Source organism: Rhinatrema bivittatum, chromosome 3 (assembly GCF_901001135.1).
Source record: "Rhinatrema bivittatum chromosome 3, aRhiBiv1.1, whole genome shotgun sequence".
In the NCBI taxonomy this organism is placed as follows: domain Eukaryota; kingdom Metazoa; phylum Chordata; class Amphibia; order Gymnophiona; family Rhinatrematidae; genus Rhinatrema; species Rhinatrema bivittatum.
In genome coordinates this window covers 156,725,810-156,744,468 of record NC_042617.1, presented here as the reverse complement: position 1 = coordinate 156,744,468, position 18,659 = coordinate 156,725,810, and the positions used below count along the sequence as shown (strand labels likewise).

General features: G+C 43.7%; 1 protein-coding gene across 10 annotated transcripts in view; it reads left to right on the top strand.

Annotated features, from left to right (window-relative positions):
• Positions 1–18,659, top strand: part of SIPA1L2 (signal induced proliferation associated 1 like 2) — a 492,084-nt gene that overhangs the window by 226,793 nt on the left and 246,632 nt on the right. For all 10 annotated transcript variants that reach the window (XM_029593863.1, XM_029593861.1, XM_029593864.1 and 7 more), the window contains one exon: positions 4,882–6,637. In XM_029593863.1, coding sequence (XP_029449723.1) covers positions 5,155–6,637 — 1,483 coding nt within the window. In that variant the 5' untranslated portion in view covers positions 4,882–5,154. The remainder of the gene's footprint in view (positions 1–4,881; positions 6,638–18,659) is intronic.

Genomic DNA, 18,659 nt, shown 5'->3' with positions numbered 1-18,659 from the left:
GTAGGCTGCAAATGAAGCTTAACTTTGCAGAGTTTTGCTGGGAGCCTCTGCACTGGGTCAAGTCACTGCTTCTCTGTCTCCGCTCTGACTGCCCCTGTCAGCTAGACTCTGATCCCCCACCGCTTTCTTGTCTCTGGTGCACATGGGATGGGGGGGGGTCTGCTAGAAGGGGGACCCAATATTTTAATAAATGGGAAAGGTTGGCGCGGGTTCTGGGTTTTTTATTTTTATTTAACCCCCCAAAACGATAGGAAAAACATGAAATTTTGTGGTTTTTTTCCTATTGGTTTTTTTTTATTCCCAAAATGCAACGTAATAGGAAATACCGTCTTTATCTCCTGTTTTGTTGCAAATGAATGCCCGGACGATATGCGAATATGTTGTTGGGTTGATTTACGTGCATATTTTATTTCATCCGCACGACATAAAATACATGTGTGTGTGTGTGCGTGTACATCCATATATTCACGTATGTGGGCCTGTGCATGCTTGTTTTAGTTATCCTCTACGTAATCAGGGCCCTGAGTTTGTAACTGCTCAAGTATCACTCTCCCGCCTCCCCTTACCTGCCTTAGATCCCGCACTCCGGTTTTGTGCAGTTTCCACACTGAGGCCTCAGCCAGCTGCACGAGGTTGGAGCAGCCCATGGGCCTCCATAGAAGGAGAGTGCTAGAGAGGGGGCTGTACTGGTGACTGGGGGAACACGAATGGGAGTTTGTTGCTGGAGGGAATGTAAGTATTGTTTTGTTATGGTAGTACCTTTTGTGTTATGGAAAAGTATGTATTTGATTAAATTGGAATCGGTACTGCCTACACTGTAAAAACACCAATAAATAGTCTTCCGAAGAATTCACAATATTCTTCTCCATTCCACATCCCCCGGAGTCAACCCCTGTCCCGAGCGCCCTGTCATTCTGCCTGTGTGAAATGCAATGAAGTTTTACTGGATGTTCTGCCCTTCCCTCCCCGAAGTCTTGCCCTTCGCTCATTGGTTTGATCTACCCAAGCTGTAGCTGCGTCTGTGTTGCACATGGAAGTAAAGTGTGTGCCTTTTACTAATTGCGCAAGGAAGAATATAAAGCGCCAGTCACTCTTACATCCTGTAATAACGTTTAAGGGCTTTGGTTTTCAGCTGTTAATAAATTGTAAATTTAGGTGTTTCTCTTCCAGCTAATTAGGAGCTCTTTGTGGGGACGAAGAAATTGGCATTTTGTTCCTGTGACAAAAGGTTCTGCGCACCAGCAACCAGTTTATCGTTCAGCTTCCGGAACTTTCAGCCTGGCTGCTGGTCCTCCATGTACAACACGGGGTTTTCTGATCAGAAGCTACGGTGCTGTCAGATGAGTGTAGTTGGAGTAGGTGTGGAAACCAGGGGGTGTGCAGGCTGGGGACAGAGTGCATGGGACTGTGATGCACTGCGCCTCCACTGTATGCAAATCTCTCTCCTGCATATTCATTGTGGATATTCTGAAAACCTGTGGCCTGTTTGTGGCTCTTGAGGTCTGGAATTGGCCACCCCTGGAATACAGCTTTGAGCCTTTGGGGAAAAGCAGTCCATAAATCTGATTCATAATAATCATGGGTATGATCTTGGCTCCTTCAAGTCCCTTCACCTTGGGCCTCTTGAACAAGGCGTTTTTCTTTAATCTGGCTCTCCTTCCCAACAAATTTAAACAAAACAAAACCCTTACAGCCTAACTTTTAAACCTATCCATGGTAGTGCATTTATGCAGGTAAGTAGATGCACAAAGATCCTAGTATTTGATAAACTGTGCAGCAAGAGCTGCACAGTTTATACAATAACTCACAGATCTATTCTGAAAGTACACACAAATATTTCCAATGCAAGAAAGAGCTTACTTTTTCTACCTATTTTATAATGTAGGTGCAAAAAAAATATATAATGTACATGTTATAACCTCGATTTTTTTTACGTGGGGGCAAGTATTTTATTAAGTGTATGTGTGCAAACCATTTTGAAAATATTTACTTGTGCGTGTACTTGAAATCACCAGTTTGACATCTGGCTCCAGTTCGCCTAGACCCTCTAGCCCCTCACTCTGACCCTCCACCAGGTCACCCAGACTTCTCACCCAAAAATTGCAGTCAACAGAGAGGCCAATTTCACTTGTGCTAGTTAATTGACAAGTGTAAAATTGTATGACTAGGTTCAATAATTTATATGCGTATATCTCATATAAAATAGCAACCACTGCCCATATTTCTGAACCCTGCCCTTAATGCTCCTAGGCCGGCCCCTTTTTGTGCACACATATCTGAAAATACACGTATACTTTCAGAGATCAATATTCAGCGCCACTTAGCCCGGTAAGTAAGTTTAGCAGCTATCACTTAGCTGGATAAGTGGTGGGCGGGAACTGGGCATTTCAGCGAGGAGCTATTTTGCTGGCTAACACAGCCAGAGAAGTAGCAATATTCAAACTTATCTGGTTGTGTTAACAGGATAAGTTAGACCTGCTTAATACAACAGGTCTAAAGTTAACTAGATAAGACTTATCCGGCTAACTAGCAATTTAATCAGGGATATTCAGCAGCATAGCCGTGTTGCTGCGGAAGATCACTTGTAAGTTAGCCGGATAAGTCTTATCCGGCTAACTTACCTTTCCAGCCATGTTTGAATATAGATCCCTTCCTGTTTATAAAATAGCGTGTACACAAATTTTGTGTGTATATGCTATTTTTCACACGGAACCCCTTTGAAAATTTACTCATGAGGGTATAGTGAATTTTCTTATTAGCATAGCTAGAAAAAAAAAATGTGTGTAGGCTGCGGTTTTAGGCTATCAGTTGTTAAGAGTATACCCTCATTCCTGCGTTGGCTGAGATATGCTCTGGATATACTCATATGATACAATGATTTGGTCATTTCCGTACCTCACCTTCAGAAAGAAAGTAACCCATTTGGACTCTCCTCTAGTTGATTCTTGTGAGTTAGTCCTACAGGTTTTATCTTCTTTTATACTCCAGTGAGGTGAATGCTTGGGGGGGGGGGGGAAAGCATTAATCCTGGAGAGACCTGGAACGTAGAGTCCCTCCCTCCAGTCTTCCTAGAATGGGTAAATTGTGGAGAGTAACTGTGAAGTATTCCTCTGCTAAGAACATGCCTGGGCCCTGATTGAACCATCTGTAGAAGTGTGAGTGGCTCTTCAGCTCCGCGTCTTCTGAGTCATTAACCTCTTTGCTGACCGCTAGCTAGAATAGCCAGTCTGTGCAATGTTTGTTTTGCGTTTGTGTGAGAGGCTGATGCTGGGCCTTGGGAAGTCACTAGCAGTCCTTTACAACTTTGCCTTCAGTTTTTGTTCTAAATCATATCCGTGCCCATAAGTGCTTTGTACCAGGTCTCGTAACTGACTAGAAAAGAAAAGAGAAGTACGACAGTTGTTTCCTGGTGTCTTTGGCTTTCTCTTAAATGTTTATAGTCCAAGATTTATGAGCTTTTTATGGGCCTGGTTGGTTGACCCGGCGCTGCTCAAGTCCCGTGCAGGAGCTGGTGCAGGGTAGCCCGGGCCTCAGTGCTGCCCCCACACCTCATGGAGGACGTGCAGTGGCCCCGCTTATAGCCCCCAGCTGCCAAGCCATACGGAGGAGCTGTCCCCTCCGTGACCTACAGCAGCCATTGGGTCACAGTTGTGAAGAAGAGACTGGAGGGAAGAGAAACTGGACAGAGGCCTTGTGGAGAAAAAGGCAGGAAAGTGGGGAGAGGCAAGAGAAGGAAAGATGATCAAATAAGTAAAAAAAACAAAAAAAACAACAAGAAGTATTGAACAGAGTTTCAGTGCAGTCTGTTTAGCATGACCTAGTTATTATAAGTGGAACATAAATATTTTAAATACATAAAATGTGAAAAAATAAATTATAAGGGAACAAGGCATTTTTTTCTGGCTTGTAAACATTTTGTCTGGTACAGGTTTTTCAAACTATATTTCCAGCCCTGTTTTTTGGCTTCATGTTTTGTTGTATTTGTGTATAGTGTTTGATTTCTTACACCTCCGGTTTTTCTGATATTACATTTTGAAGGCTATCAGTTTTAGGTAGAAGCATTTGATATTCCACTTTTCCTAAAGTTGGGCCCAAGGAGGATTATATAAGGTAACAAGGCATTGAATGCATAAATAATGATAAATATGAGGTAGATTTCTAGTAAATATGTAAGAAATGGGTGCATTAGGTAGGAATGAGGAAGTGATATTTTATTGCTGTTCAGAACGTCTTCTTGGTCTAATCCTGTTTGCATGCATTGCAGCATTGCATAGTATTAATTGTATAGTACGTTAACGGTGGCAAACTAGCTAAGTTGGTGCTAAGAGGGCGTGAGAGGGAAAAAGAGACCGAGGAAAGTAGAGAGCAGCGAGAGCCAATGACATCAACAAATAGTTTAAGACCTGGAAGCATGGACAAAAGCAAAGGAGGAAGCTGAGCATAGAGCTGAGCTGTATCCGTGTGGTGCAACATGGCTGTCTGCCTGCCTTTGTGTCCAAGACGCCACTTGATGGTCATGACTGCAATGGCATAGTTATTGAAGCATATTTGATAGGGCCATCTTTAATATGTGGCAGGTCCTTTTTCACACTTTCCTAAGGTATCCCGATCTATATTGGTCTTTCAGGGAGTCACTTAGTAGTGCCAGCCTCCCTGACTAGCAACAAGCTTTTCTTGATTCTGCTAATGGCATATATCAAAGGTCAAAAGAAGAGTGTCAACATGTTTGTGCTGTTTTGCCACAATATGCATGATTTAATTCACCACTTATGCAAATGTGGGTTTTTACATCAAGATCTATTTTTTTAATCAGCAACATTGTATATTTAATGTAATGTATTTAAATATCTTACCAAAGTATTTTTTTCTCTGTCAACACAGGTGCAATGGATACCCACACATCTGGACAGAGATGAAACTGAACCTTTGCACACTGTGAAGGAAATGCCAGAATGACAACTCCGGCTACTTTTATCAGATATTTCTTCTTTTGCCTTTGGAGTACAGTGGGGCTTTGACTGGTGCTTTATGTTTTGGTATGTGCCATCGAGCTGTATTCCCATTGCAGACTCACAACTGTGATCTGTAGATGGTGACCATGTAATAACAATGGCCTCAGTCCTGCAGGAAGACTAAGTGCCCCTTTGTCCTTCCATGGACATGAGTGATCAGAAGTCCCTGCCAGAGGACAAGCCCAGAATCACCAGGACATCCTTGAAGTTCAGAGAGTCTTCAAGAAGTATGCAGTCTGACGACTACTTTGCTAGAAAGTTCAAAGCTGTAAATGGTAACATGGGTCCTCCAGCATCTTTAAACACATCCAATAAAATGGAGAGTAGTGGTCAGACTAATGGGACCCCAGCCATGCCTAAGATGGGGGTCCGAGCAAGGGTGTCCGAATGGCCCCCTAAGAAAGACTGTGCTAAAGACTTGAGCAGTAAAGCGACATGGGAGAGCAGAGCGCAGTCCAGCTATGAGTGCGTTGCATCAGTAATTCAGAATGGGCAAAGTGACCAAAGTGATATGGAACAAGAGAAGTCATTTGATTTGGAATTTGCAGAGACCAAATACACCATAGGAGACACTTTTAGCCATTCTCCCCACAGGGGGCTGCATCCTATAAGGCAACGAAGTAACAGTGACGTCACAATTAGTGACATTGACACAGAAGACGCGCTCGATCAGAGTGCCGTTAATCCAAACACAGGAGCAGCTCTTCATAGGGAATACGGAAGTACCTCTTCAATAGACAGGCAGGGGTTATCTGGTGAAAATTTTTTTGCAATGCTTAGAGGGTACCGAGTGGAAAACTTTGAGCACAAAACTCATTTACCCTTTGCATTTCCTGAGCTGTTCCACTGTGATCCTACAGTTTCTCCGAGCCTTCATGCTGCTGCGCAGATTTCAAGGGGAGAATTTGTCAGGATTTCTGGCTTTGGGTACATGGACAGCGCCGTGCTTATTGGGAGAGACAGGGACAAATCGTTCAAACACAGGTTGAAATCTGAGTCCGTGGAGACGTCTCTGTTCAGGAAACTGCGAACAGTAAAAAGCGAGCATGAAGCGTTAAAATTTTCCTTTGAGTTGGATGATGGGCGGTTTGAGAGGAGCATTGGATTCTGGAGCTGTCAAAAGGGTTTTGCCCATTACGACGTTCAGAGCATCTTGTTCAACATAAACGAGGCTATGGCGAGCAGAGCTAATGTGGGCAAGAGAAAAAACATGACCACGGGGGCTTCAGCAGCATCGCAGTCTCCACTGCCAGTAGGCCAGACTGGAAGCTGTGAGTCTCCTTTAGGTAGCAAAGAGGACCTTAACTCCAAAGAAAACCCAGAAGCCGATGAAGGCGATGGCAAAAGCAATGACCTGATTCTGAGTTGCCCTTACTTCAGGAATGAAATTGGAGGGGAGGCGGAGCGGAGAATCGCACTCTCTAGGGCAAACTCCTCATCTCTCACAGCAGGAGAAAGTTGCTCTTTTGAGTCTTCGCTGAGCTCCCATTGCACTAATGCTGGTGTTTCCGTTCTTGAGGTGCCAAGGGAAAATCAACCCATTCACAGGGAGAAAATCAAACGTTATATCATTGAACACGTTGACCTGGGGGCATACTACTATCGGAAGTTCTTCTGTGGAAAAGGTAAGGCTGCCTGCTTTCTCTGTGTTGGGTTTTTTTTTTTTATAATTAATTTTCTTGATATCCAGTAAAAGATTCTAAATGATGATCTTGTATAGAGTGTTTGCTGGTTAATAGGAATTTTGTTTTAGTTTTCTGGTTCTGCATGTAAAGACTTGATTTTGTGCCCTTTAAAATGTGGATGCTTTAGATCCCATTGATCTCTGCCTCAAAGGTATAAATGTTCTGCTGTATGTGAGGGGTTCATAACGTTTTGGGGCAGCATGGCCCCCCCTCCACCCAAGCCCATTTTGTAACATCTACTTCTAAGATGTTTTGAGTACAGGACCAAAAAAATGAGCAGGTAGGGGGAGTCGAATATATTAAAAAAAAAATAATAATAAAATAAAAATTCTCAACTCAACAGTCCCAACCTCAGTTATGTATTTCCTGTGTAACTAATTGTTTTCCCTGTAAATCAATGCCCAGCCCCCAATTTCTTCCACCACCACAAGTCAACAACCAGACCTGGTCCCTTTCCCTGCTGCTAATAAGGATCCATGCCGTAGGCAGCACACATATGTCACCCTTCCCTGGCTCACAGCAGCACAAGCTTGTGCCAGCTCTGCCAGTAGGCACCTGCCCATGGCTTCTCTATCATGGCAGTGCCAAGAATACTCCTGGATCCCCCCCCCCCCCCCATTTCATTAGGTGATTTACCACACAAATCAATGAACACCTTGAGAAAGAGCATGTGTGCCAGGGTAGTCGGACAATCCCAAAGGCAGGGGGATGGAGGTAGCGTCATGCCCTTGGCAGGACATGATCATGATCTACCTGCTCTATTTAAAAAAAGCTCCACAGCTTCTAGCTTTCTTGATCACTGCACAGGATATAGGGAGGGGGTGAAGGCACCATGCTCACAAGCACATGATATAGGCAAAGGGCAGTGCTGTATCCGGACTGGAGGCTCCTCTTTTCTAGCCACTGAACCCAGCACTGTGTTAGGCTGGGGGTCTTGTGGAAGTCTCTTTCTTAGGCTCGGTTACCTTCTCTTAGTCTCTCTCTCTGAGGCTGTGGGTTCTCGTGGCTGACTCAGATTCAAGAAACTTTATTAGCATGAAAATTTGTACATGTTGCCAAAGAAAAACATAAAGGGGTAGATTTTCAGATGTATGCACGGGCGTACGTGTGTGCGAGCTATCTGGCGCACACACGTACGCCCAATTTTATAACATGCGGGGGTCGGCGCGCGCAAGGGGGTGCACAATTGTGCACTTTGCGCGTGCCGAGCCCGTGCCGTGCTGCCTCCCCCTGTTCTCTCCCAGGCTGCTCCGAAATCGGAGCAGCCTCAGAGGGAGCTTCCCTACCCCCCACCCCACCTTCCCTTCGCCTACCTCCCCCACCCTTTCCCCCCCCCCCCCACCTACCTTTTTCTTATTTTTTCTTTTGTTTCAAAACCTACTTCAACCCTGGGGCTGAAGTACGTTGCGCACACAGTGGCAAATGGCCACTGTGCCGGGAGCCTCTGACCCTGGACCGCCACGCTTTCGCTGGGGACCGAGAGGTCTTCTGGCAGAGTCTTCCTTTTTCTCTGTCTGTCCACCTTCCTTCCTGGTGTATGTGGGACTAAGGCTGCTTTTTAAGGAGGCACAGAGTCGAGCTGGCACACAGACTCTGGAAACGCAGCTTCTGCTTCGGGCTGGCCCAGAGTGCACCTGCCACCCTGGGGTATCCCGGCTACTGAAAATGGCTGTGGTTCTGTGGAGGGCAGCAGTGCATGCCGCTGATGCAGGTCAGGACCAAGCTGGTGCCTCCCTGAGGCAGTCCTGTCTGGCCAAGATCGCTGGCTCAGGGTGTTGATCCCCAAATGTGTCCACCTGCTGCAGTCTGGCGCTATGCTGGCCATTGCCATAAACAGTTGGACATAGCTGCCGCCTTTTCAAACACCTTTCCCTGGCATGCCATCCTAAGAGAATTGAATTCTGCTCAAGTACGCAAGACCTGGACTTGTCTACTGATCTCATGATTTCAGGTACAGAGCGCATAGTCCTGGAATATACGCGTGTGTCCCTTGATATCTGCGCTCAGTGGGTCAGAATCCCAGGCCTTCCTATTCAATGCCGTAAAAAATGCTGATCTTTTAAAACTTTTAAACTGCACTTTTAAACACAGGTTCCTCTTGTAAAAGAGTAGAATAACATTCGTAATTTGTTGCATTATTTAATAGCTCACAGTTATAAAGTAACAAATGTTATTATTTATGGAATCAATTAAAAAAGAGCAGAAGGTGAAGGGTACTGAATTAATATACAAATTGTGAACCTCTCCAATTGATTTCAACTGTTTTAAAGAAAGGAGGAAAAGTCCTCAGAAATTAGATGCTTCGGCTATGAAAAGCTCAAAAAAGCATTGCTTTTTCAATCATAGGTCATAAAAACCTCCAATTTAAATTTCTAACTTCTCCTTTTTATTTATTACTTTTGTTTTATTACTAATTCAAGTTTTCTTGGGTTTTTTTTATAGGTAAAATGAGACCAGTTGAATGTGATCATTTATGCAGACAATGGTCATCAAACGTTTTCTAAGACATTCAAAAAGACAAGCTGTCAATATCCTTTAAGTGTTTTCTAACATATGAAGCCCAATAAGTTCTTTAGTAGTCCATTTTTATAAAGGATTGGAAAGGCTGTAATACACCAAGAGGCAATCTTTACAGATTGCTGAAAATGTCAGTCTTTCCACAGCTTCAATATAAAATTTATAAATCAAAAAACACTCATCTGCTATATGCAGTTGTCCTTATAATATCCACTTGTACTATAGTCACACTAATGGTTAAATGCCAAAACCAATGGTGGCCATCATTTCTCACATTCTCTGCTTCAGGGCATGTCTCTAAAACACATAACACACTTTATTAGTCTCTGAAATCAAATAATTCAAAATATTTCAAAAATTACTTGGATTTCCTCCGTATATTTTGTTGAAGCTTCCATATGTAGACCAAGTTTCTTCCAAGTTTCTTAAGAACGCTCTTGCATGCACGATGCCAATTAGGTGCTTTAAACCGCTTACTAGAAATCAAATTACTTGACTTCAACGTTCTACTTATTCATTGGTTTTGAACTAGAAAACTTCAGTTATCATATACTTCCCAAATTTTTAATAAAATGCAGACCTTTCAGTCGACATATTCAGACCGCTGGTTTCCATAGATTTCAGTTTATATATATTTTATAACATGCGCGCATGTTATAAAATCGGGTGTACATTTGTGCGCGCCGCGTAGCGCGCACAAATGTACTCCCCTGCGCGTAATATTAAAAATCTGGCCCTTAATGCGATCGATCACCATACTTTTAATGACGACAGACTTATGGTTTTCCCCACATAAATCATGGAACACGGACACATTATTATGTTACCCACATATTCAGTTGCACAAGTAGAAAAATGTTTTTAACATGGTTTTTTTTTTGGTCTGTTGGATTGGTGAAAATTTGTGTTTGTAATATATTCTCGCACATGGAACATTTTCCACAGTTAAAATGTCCAATTAACTTTTCTCCAGTTAATGTTCTTTGGAATGAAACAGTTGCTAATGTCGAGAGAGAAATTAATTCACTCAGATTCTTTGATCTTGTATGGGCCATTCTAATATCTTTTCCTCTAAATACCACATGCAACTCCAGTATGGATTTATGTTTCCTGATCACATTGCTTATTTTCCTGTTATACCTTGAGTGTCTCATAACAGAATTTAGTGTATCATCAGCTGAGGATGGCGATGTTCTCTTTTGCATTAGCAATTGTTCTCTATCCAAATAAATTGCTCTCTTGTAAGAACTCTTGATGCTTTTATATAAATAACCATGTTGAGACAGGTTCCTAGCAAAAGCTCATGAATGCAATTTAAAGTCATTTATTTCAGTGCAATTATGGTGCATTCTGAGAAATTAAGAAAAAGATAAATTATTCTTTAAAGCGAATGGATGATAACTTGAAAAATGTAGAAAATTGTTACAATCTGTGTTTTTTAAATAACGTAGTATCAAACATTCCATCTTCTCCTTTACTAACTTACACATCCAAGAAGGGAACTGAAATCCTATTAAATTGAATAGAAAACTGAATGTGGTAATCACCTGAGTTTGACCACTTATGGAAAGATAACAGATCTTGAACTGTACCCACCCAATGTAAAAATACATTATCATTCTACTGGTCTCTCACATTTTATATATAAAAAAACAAGAACAATTAAATTAGTAATAAATAAAAAAGAGGAGTTGGAAATTTAAATTGGAGGTTTCTATGACTGATGATTAAAATAGCGATGCTTTTTTGAGGTTTTGATAGCCATAGAATCAAATTTCTGAGGTCGTATCCTCTTTTCTTTGCAACAATTGAAATCAAATGGTGAATTTCACAATTTGAATACTAATTATTTATGGAATACTAGCCATTATTTATGGAATACTAGCCATACTAATTATTTATGGAATACTAGCCAATTATTTATGGAATACTAGCCATTATTTATGGAATACTAGCCATACTAATTATTTATGGAATACTAGCCAATTATTTATGGAATAGTAGCCAGGGTACTGTACAAGAGTAAGGCGGAAGGAGACAAAATATGTAATGCACATAACGTTGTAAAATGAATATGAAAAACAAGCAGACATAAAGGTTGATAGGTTCCCTCCTAGAAGGACAAACACTCTACAGCAAGATGTAATAGTGACCCTCAAAATACCTGAGATAAGGTGGGGGATTTGTGTACTACTGTCTAACACAGAGTAGAAAATAGATTTTCTGTAGTAAAAAAAATTATTTTGTTTGCTTGTTCAAAAAATTCTCTTTGTGAGCTTAGAAGAAAGGTTGTGGAAGTGGCAGCTATCCTGATTCAGGGCCCTGCTCACACTGATTTGGTTGATATGGGGAGAGGCAAGGCTATTTAAATCGATCAGTCTGAGTTATACGTTGAGGAATTGAATTGGCTTGTAGTTCTTTCGAGGTGGTGGAGAATCTTTTGTGAAGGCGTGAACAAGGCTGAGCAGTGTTGAGACGTTCCAGCCTTTCGTCCTTAAGAGTAGTCACTGCCACTGCATGCTGGTTACCCCCAAGCCTTATGTTAAGGATAGTAATATTTACAATCAAAACTAAGCAACTGTCAAACCTATAACAAAATTACTGCTAGCGACATTTTTACTTGGATGAGCAGTCTTAATAATTCAGACAGTGCTGCTGCTTGAACGTGCTTTGCTTTTGGTCTTGGCTGTAGAAGCAGTCCGGCGCTTTTCCCTAATGTCTGTGTATCAGTATGCTGGATCATAAAAGTCAGGGCCAGAGTTGCTTGTCATCCGAATCCAATTCCTCTTTTACTCCTGCCATAGAAGTAGAGAGTGATGTTGCAATTGCGTCAAAATCATGAAAGCTAATTGGTTAAGGATGTTAACTGCGCCATGAAAGTTACTCCTTCAGCAGAGTCCTTGGTGAGGCCTCATCTGGAGGAGTAATGTGTTCCGTTCTGGAGCCATATCTCATAAGAGATAGAGATAGGATGGTGGCAGTCCAGTGAAGGGTGTCCAAAATGGTGTAGGGCCCGTATCAGAAGACATAAGAGGAGAAGCTGAAGGATCTGAATATATTTACCTTGGAAGAGAGAAGGTGCAGGGGAGATATGATACAGACCTTTAGATACCTGAAAGTTTTTAATGATGCACAAACTTTGAACCTTTTCCATTGGAGAGCAAACATGAGACCTAGAAGTCACAAAATGAATCTCCAGGGAGGATGATTTAGAACCACATCAGGAAATATTTCTTCATAGATATGGTGGTGGATGCTTGGAATGTCCTTTCTGTAGAGGTGGTGAGGATGAAAACAGTAAACAAATTTAAAAAGGCATGGGATAACACTCTGAATCCCTAAAGGCTAGAGCATGGAAATGATGAAAATGGTGTGTGGGGAGAAGTTGCATGGAGTAGCAATTAACTGCCCTTAACCAATTAGCTTTCATGATTTCGACACAATTGCAACATTGGTGTCTGCTTCAATGGTGGAGGTAAAAGAGGAATTGGATTCAGATGACAACTAACACTGGACCCTGATTTTTATGGACCAGGGTATTGATTCGCAGACATTAGGGAAAAAGCACAGGACTGCTTCTATGGCCAAGTCAAAAGTAAAGCACGTTCGAGCAGCAGCACTGCATGAATTACCAAGGCTGCTCATCCCATAAAAATGTTGCTAGCGGTAATTTTGTTATGGGTTTGGCAGTTGCTTAGTTTTGATAGTATTACTACTCTTAACGTAAGGCTTAGGAGTAACCGGCATAGAGTGGCAGTTACTATCCTTAACAGAAACATGGCGGATAACCTGCACGGAGCAACAGTTACTACCATAAGAAACTTGCTGGGTAGGCTGCATGGCCCAGTTGGTCTTTTTCTGCTATCATTACTATGATATGTTACTATGTTACAAGAAAATCTTCACTTTGTGCAGTGTCAGGCACAAGGTAGGAAGAGAGTCCTCTCAAGCAGGGGTGGATTGGCCTATCAGGGGATCGGGCATTCTCCAGTGGGCTGTCTAGCTGGTCTCCAGGAAACATGGCGGGTTGCAGCGTCTAGCCGGTTCGGGGACGCCGGAGGACTTCGGCAGAAGGACACCGCGGCAGCCAATCTTCCCGCGGGCGAAGAGGGAGGCACCAAAGAGGTAAGGAGAGCGGAGAGAGGGTGTCGGGAACCGAAGGACACAACACCAAGGACGCATTCACGGAGCTCGAGAAGGGCTTCTGGCTCCGCATGACATGTTGATCCATCAGGCCCTGAAGAGGAGTTCCCTCTGAAGCTTTGGGGAAAACTCTGGCCCTTCCTTTCCTCTTGCCCATTTATGAGGTAAATATTTAAGATTCTTTAGAAAAGAAGATGAAAGGCGAAGAAGGAGTCTGAGCGCCTCTCTTTAGCGTGTGGCCATCTTGGGTCCCGCCAGGTGTTTTTTCACCAACTATATTTTAGTATAGAGGTTAAGTGAACTCTTTGCCCTCATGAAACAATTTTTGACGTGTCTGAAGAAAACAAAAAACCCACTATGCTCCAGTGCAAGTCCCTGATTTATTAAATCAGAGCTCAGTGCTGAAAATCCTACACGTTGGTGGAGCTGTAAGTTGTAGACTTTGGCAAACTGTGTGCTAGTGCGGAGCTTCTCAACCTTTTTCTATATCAGGGCACACTTTCAATTTTGTTTGATCCTCGTGCCACATTGAACCAAATTTTGCAATGTCATATATTCATGTCATATATTCATGAAAATGCCAGGAAATGTACTTTTAACTAATGTGAACAGTCTAAATAGCCAAGTTTAGAAATATAAGATGAGAATCATAGCAGAATCCATGGCAATGTATGCACTTATAATATTTTAGTGATTTTAGTGATTTTAGTTTCTTCCCCCAAGCCAGCTTTGCATTTTAAACATTTTTTAAAATGTGCTTCAGCATTCCCCTGCAGGCTTATTTTATTTATTTATTTACTTACTTACTTAATTTTCTATACCGATATATATACCTTTACACCGGTTTACAATATTTCGTAATTAAAAATCATAAAATGCAATAAAAAATTTTTAAACCAATCAAACAAGTAACTATATATCAGACTCATTTTTAAATTAATATAAAAGAAACAAATCATGAAATAAAATAAGATGTAAAAAGTAAATAATCACATTAAAACATGCCTATTAACATAAAATAATTAACAGAAAGCATCAACATATGAAAACATTGAAAATTACTGGCTGACTTCTACTTGGAATGTTTGTACAAAAAACCACGTTTTTAGTGCCTTCTTAAATGCTTTTAAATCTTTCTGGAGCCTTAATTATATGGGTAACATATTCCATAGACCTGGACCGGCTAATGAAATAGTTCTTTCCTTAACAGAGGTAAGTTTAGCAGTGGCAATAGAAGGAATTGTAAGAAGACCTTTACTCGCTGAACGCAGGTTTCGTTGTGGGGTGTGTATGCGTATAACTGCATTCATCCAGTCTACTTGTTCTGCATAGATTGCTTTATGTATCAAACATAAAGTCTTAAATTTAATTCTATACTCGACTGGTAGCCAATGTAATGCGGAAAGAACAGTGGTAATGTGATCTCTTTTGTTAGTACCGGAGAGGAGCCTGGCAGCCGAATTCTGTAAAATTTGCAATGGTCTAAGTGATGACTGTGGAAGACCAAGCAATAAAGAATTGGAATAGTCTATACTGGTAAATAGCAAAGCTTGGAGAACAGTTCTAAATTCATCATGATACAATAAGGGTTTTCAGCGCCTAAGAATTAACAATTTATGATAACCTTCCTGTATCTTCGTAGAAATGTGTTTTTTTTAGTGTAAATTCGGGATCGAGCTACACGCCTAAGTCTCTAATTTCATTCCCTAAAGAAATGGAAACATTTTCCATGTTGAAAACTTTTTGCATTGATCGGATGGAGTTAGTTTACGTTCTAACAACATAATTTCTGTTTTTTCACAATTGAGACAAAGTTTCATTTGTTTTAGCAATTGTCTAACGATATTTAGATAAATATTAGCAATTTTGAAGGCTTTTTTGAGAGAGTCATTTATTGGTATAATGATTTGAATATCATCTGCATAGATGTAATAGTTGAGCTGCAGACCCGAAAGTAGTTGACACAGAGGCAACATGTACACATTAAATAAGGTAGCCGATAGGGCGGAGTCCTGGGTTACTCCTGTTTCGAGTAGATAAGTTTTAGAGTGTGAATTGTTGATAAAAACAGCAGTCTTTAGAAACTCCAAGCCAGTCTTCCTCCTTTCTCTCTCCTCTCACCCTTCAGGCTAGACCCCAGCATTCTCCCCTTGCCCCATCCCCGACAGGCTGGAGCAGTCAGTATTTTCATCCTCCTCTCCCCATGCTGTGTGCTAGAAATAAAATCAAGATATAAAACATTCATAATATTAAAACGATACTAATAATGTTATGAACACTGCCTGCGGGTTTCCCCGCGAGCAGACTCACCTTCCCTACGCTCTTGTTTCCCCCGACGCGGCAGGACGCCGCTGTCGGGCCTTCTGCACGGCTGGAGCCGTGGTCGGGGTTGCCACGCGGCCCAGAGGCCGCCTGGAGTGTCTGCTGCCTCGCGACCGGAGCTGCGGCCTTCTTCATCTCCCACGGGGCCCGGGACCATTCCCGACGCTGTCTCCATCTTCGCGGCACTAAGGCCGCATCCCCGGGCTGGTCCGGCGGCTGGGGCTGCCCCCAGGGCTCCCCGCAGCGGCTGGAGCCGCTGCCGACGGCAGGGCCTGCTCCTCAGGCTCTGCCAGCGTCTTGCATGCTGTGCGTCGGTGCAGGCCGCTGTCCGCGGTCCTGCACAGCTCCCTGCTGTTCCTTAGGCGCTGGCGCGCGCCTCTCCACTGAATTTAAAGGGCCAGGCACAGGAAGTGTGCTGGCCCCACCTTTGATGGGACTTCCTGCTTTAGCCCTATAAAGGGCTGCTTCGTCAGTCTGTTCTTCGCCTTGCATCGTGGTAACTTCCCTCTGGAGGCTCCTGCCTGCCAGAGCCTTGTAAGGTCTTCTGTTCTTCGTGGAGCTCCTCGTCTCGTCTGCCTTCGTACTACGTCTTCATGTCTTGGTGTTCTGCCTGAGGTCTCGGTCCATGTCCTGATGTCTCACTATGTTCCTCCACGTCCTGATGTGTCTCCCTGCCAGGATGTTCTTCCCTGCATCTTTGTCTGGTGCTCTTCAGCCTTCTGTTCCTGTAAGCCGGTGCTCTCGGATGGTGTGTGCCCGAGAATGAGGTGGCTTGCAGGTGGGAAGTGTCCCTGTGCTCCTGAGCCTCCGTTCGTGCCAGCCTTGGGGGAAGCTTCGGATGACACCAGTTCCGTCATTGGAGTTCCTTGCCTGGACCTTTCCTGCGCTGTCCCGTTCTCCTCGTGGTCCGCAACCAGCCTGCAAGGGCTGTGTAGGGCGCGCAGTGGGACAGGGTGGTCTGTGACTCAGTCCCGCTGGTGACCTGAGTAGGGCGCCCTGAGAGACAGTGCCAATGTCCATGCCTTGTGTCTTGCCCGTGTGGATGTTCAGTTCCTTGTCGTGTCCGAGATGCCGATGCATCAACCAAGTGTCTTCGTCAAGGATGCCGTTGCATCAACCCTGAGTCTTCGTCCAAGGATGCCGTTGCATCAACCCTGAGTCTTCGTCCAAGGATGCCGTTGCATCAACCCAGTGTCTTCGTCTAGATGCCGTCGCATCAATCATAGTCCTGTCTTCGTGTCAAGGCCATCTGCCCTCAACCTCAGGCCAGGCCTGCTGCTCCAATGCTGTTCGCAGCAGGTCCGAAAGGGCTCGGAATGGTCGGAGGACCATTCACCTTCCAACATCTTCTGTTGTTGGTCATGGGAGCTTGCCGGCCTGGCAGAGGGTAAGACAGTCAGCCATGCGGAGCCACCATCAACCCTTGGCTCGGCCCTGAAGGTCTGGGCCCGAGCTGAGGCCCAAGGGCACACTAAACCACCAGAGTACAACAAATAAAAAGAAAAAAATCTGTTGAAACAGCCGACAAACATCCAATAAGTTAATAAACTTGCATAAATTTGTTCTATTTCCCAAAACAACAATAACATTTTTCAATACAGCATAAACATCAAATAACACCCAATAAGGATTAAAAAATCTCCTGCTCTCCATACCTGGGATCTTTTAATTTCCAGTCACTCTGAGATTGTTGTGAATTGGGGGAGGTAGGGACACCTAAACATTTTCCCCTCTCTGTCTCTCTCTCTCTGTCACATGTGTGTGTGCACGCGCACACGCACACACACTCCAACACATTCATTCTCTCACATACTCCCTGTCTCATATAGATGCCCATGCTGTCACACACACTCCCTCTCTCTCACATACACCTTCTCTCTTTCTCTCCCTCACACACACATTGTGTGTGTGTGCGTGCGTGGGTGCACATGCCTGCGAAAGCCTATATATGGGACAGTCTCTCACATGTGCGCGCACACACACAGGCTCTCACACACAAATATACATACACATGCACACAGGCTGTCTTTCACACACACACACTCAGGGCCTCCTCTTCGGGCCGTGGTGAGATGAGCTCTACTGAGGGTCCTCTCACCTTCTCTTCTGGCTCCATTGCGGCTCCGCCAGCCTCCTTGTGTCTTCGGGTTATGGTGAGATGAGCTTCACCTTGGCCCCGCCAGGCATCTTGATTCTTTGGTCTGCAATAAGGTGGACTCCAGCATGGTCCCGCCAGCCTTCCTACACCGATGGAGACAAGTTGTGCGTACCAGCAGGAATATTGGAACTTACCGAGGAGGCACTGGGCAAGCAAGCAGTAGCAGCAAAAATAGCCAGAGAAAGCAAACGGCAGTGGCAGTATTGCGGAGCAGCCAAACAGCACAGGCAGGATACAAATGGATACGGGTAAAAAAAAAAACACTTGCCACCAATGAGGCTGATGCACACTGAACAATCAGCCTATCGGAACACAGGCTGCTGTGGTGGCAAAAAGAGAGAGGTTGGTGGTTTGAGCTAGTCACTAGCAAGATAGGGACTTGGGTGGATCAAAAGTTACAGATGGCAGTTCAGGACTGGGAGGGTTTAAATCGGAACAGTTGGCAACACTACAGTGAGAGAAAAGAGTGGGGAAGGGAGACCACCATGGCACAGGAGGAATCTTGCGGCAGCACACCAGCGGGCCATGGCAGAGTGGTTGAGTAGCTCTGAGCTAGCCTACCTTGCAGAGGGCTTTCTGCTGCTGTTGGGAAGCGTGCATTTTTGTGCTTGCAGTGCCCCAAGTCACTGATATCACAAGGCCCCTTATTTCCCACAGTGGGTAAGGGTTTCTGACGCCTCAGGCTTGCAGCTGGCACAAAATGCATCCTCACGGCAGCAGCTGAAAGACCTCTACTAAAGTCAATAGCTCGCAGTCTGTATGAATCTGAAATATGTTCTTCAGTCAGGAAGTATTTTAACCTTCCCGAGCAAATAAGTCCAT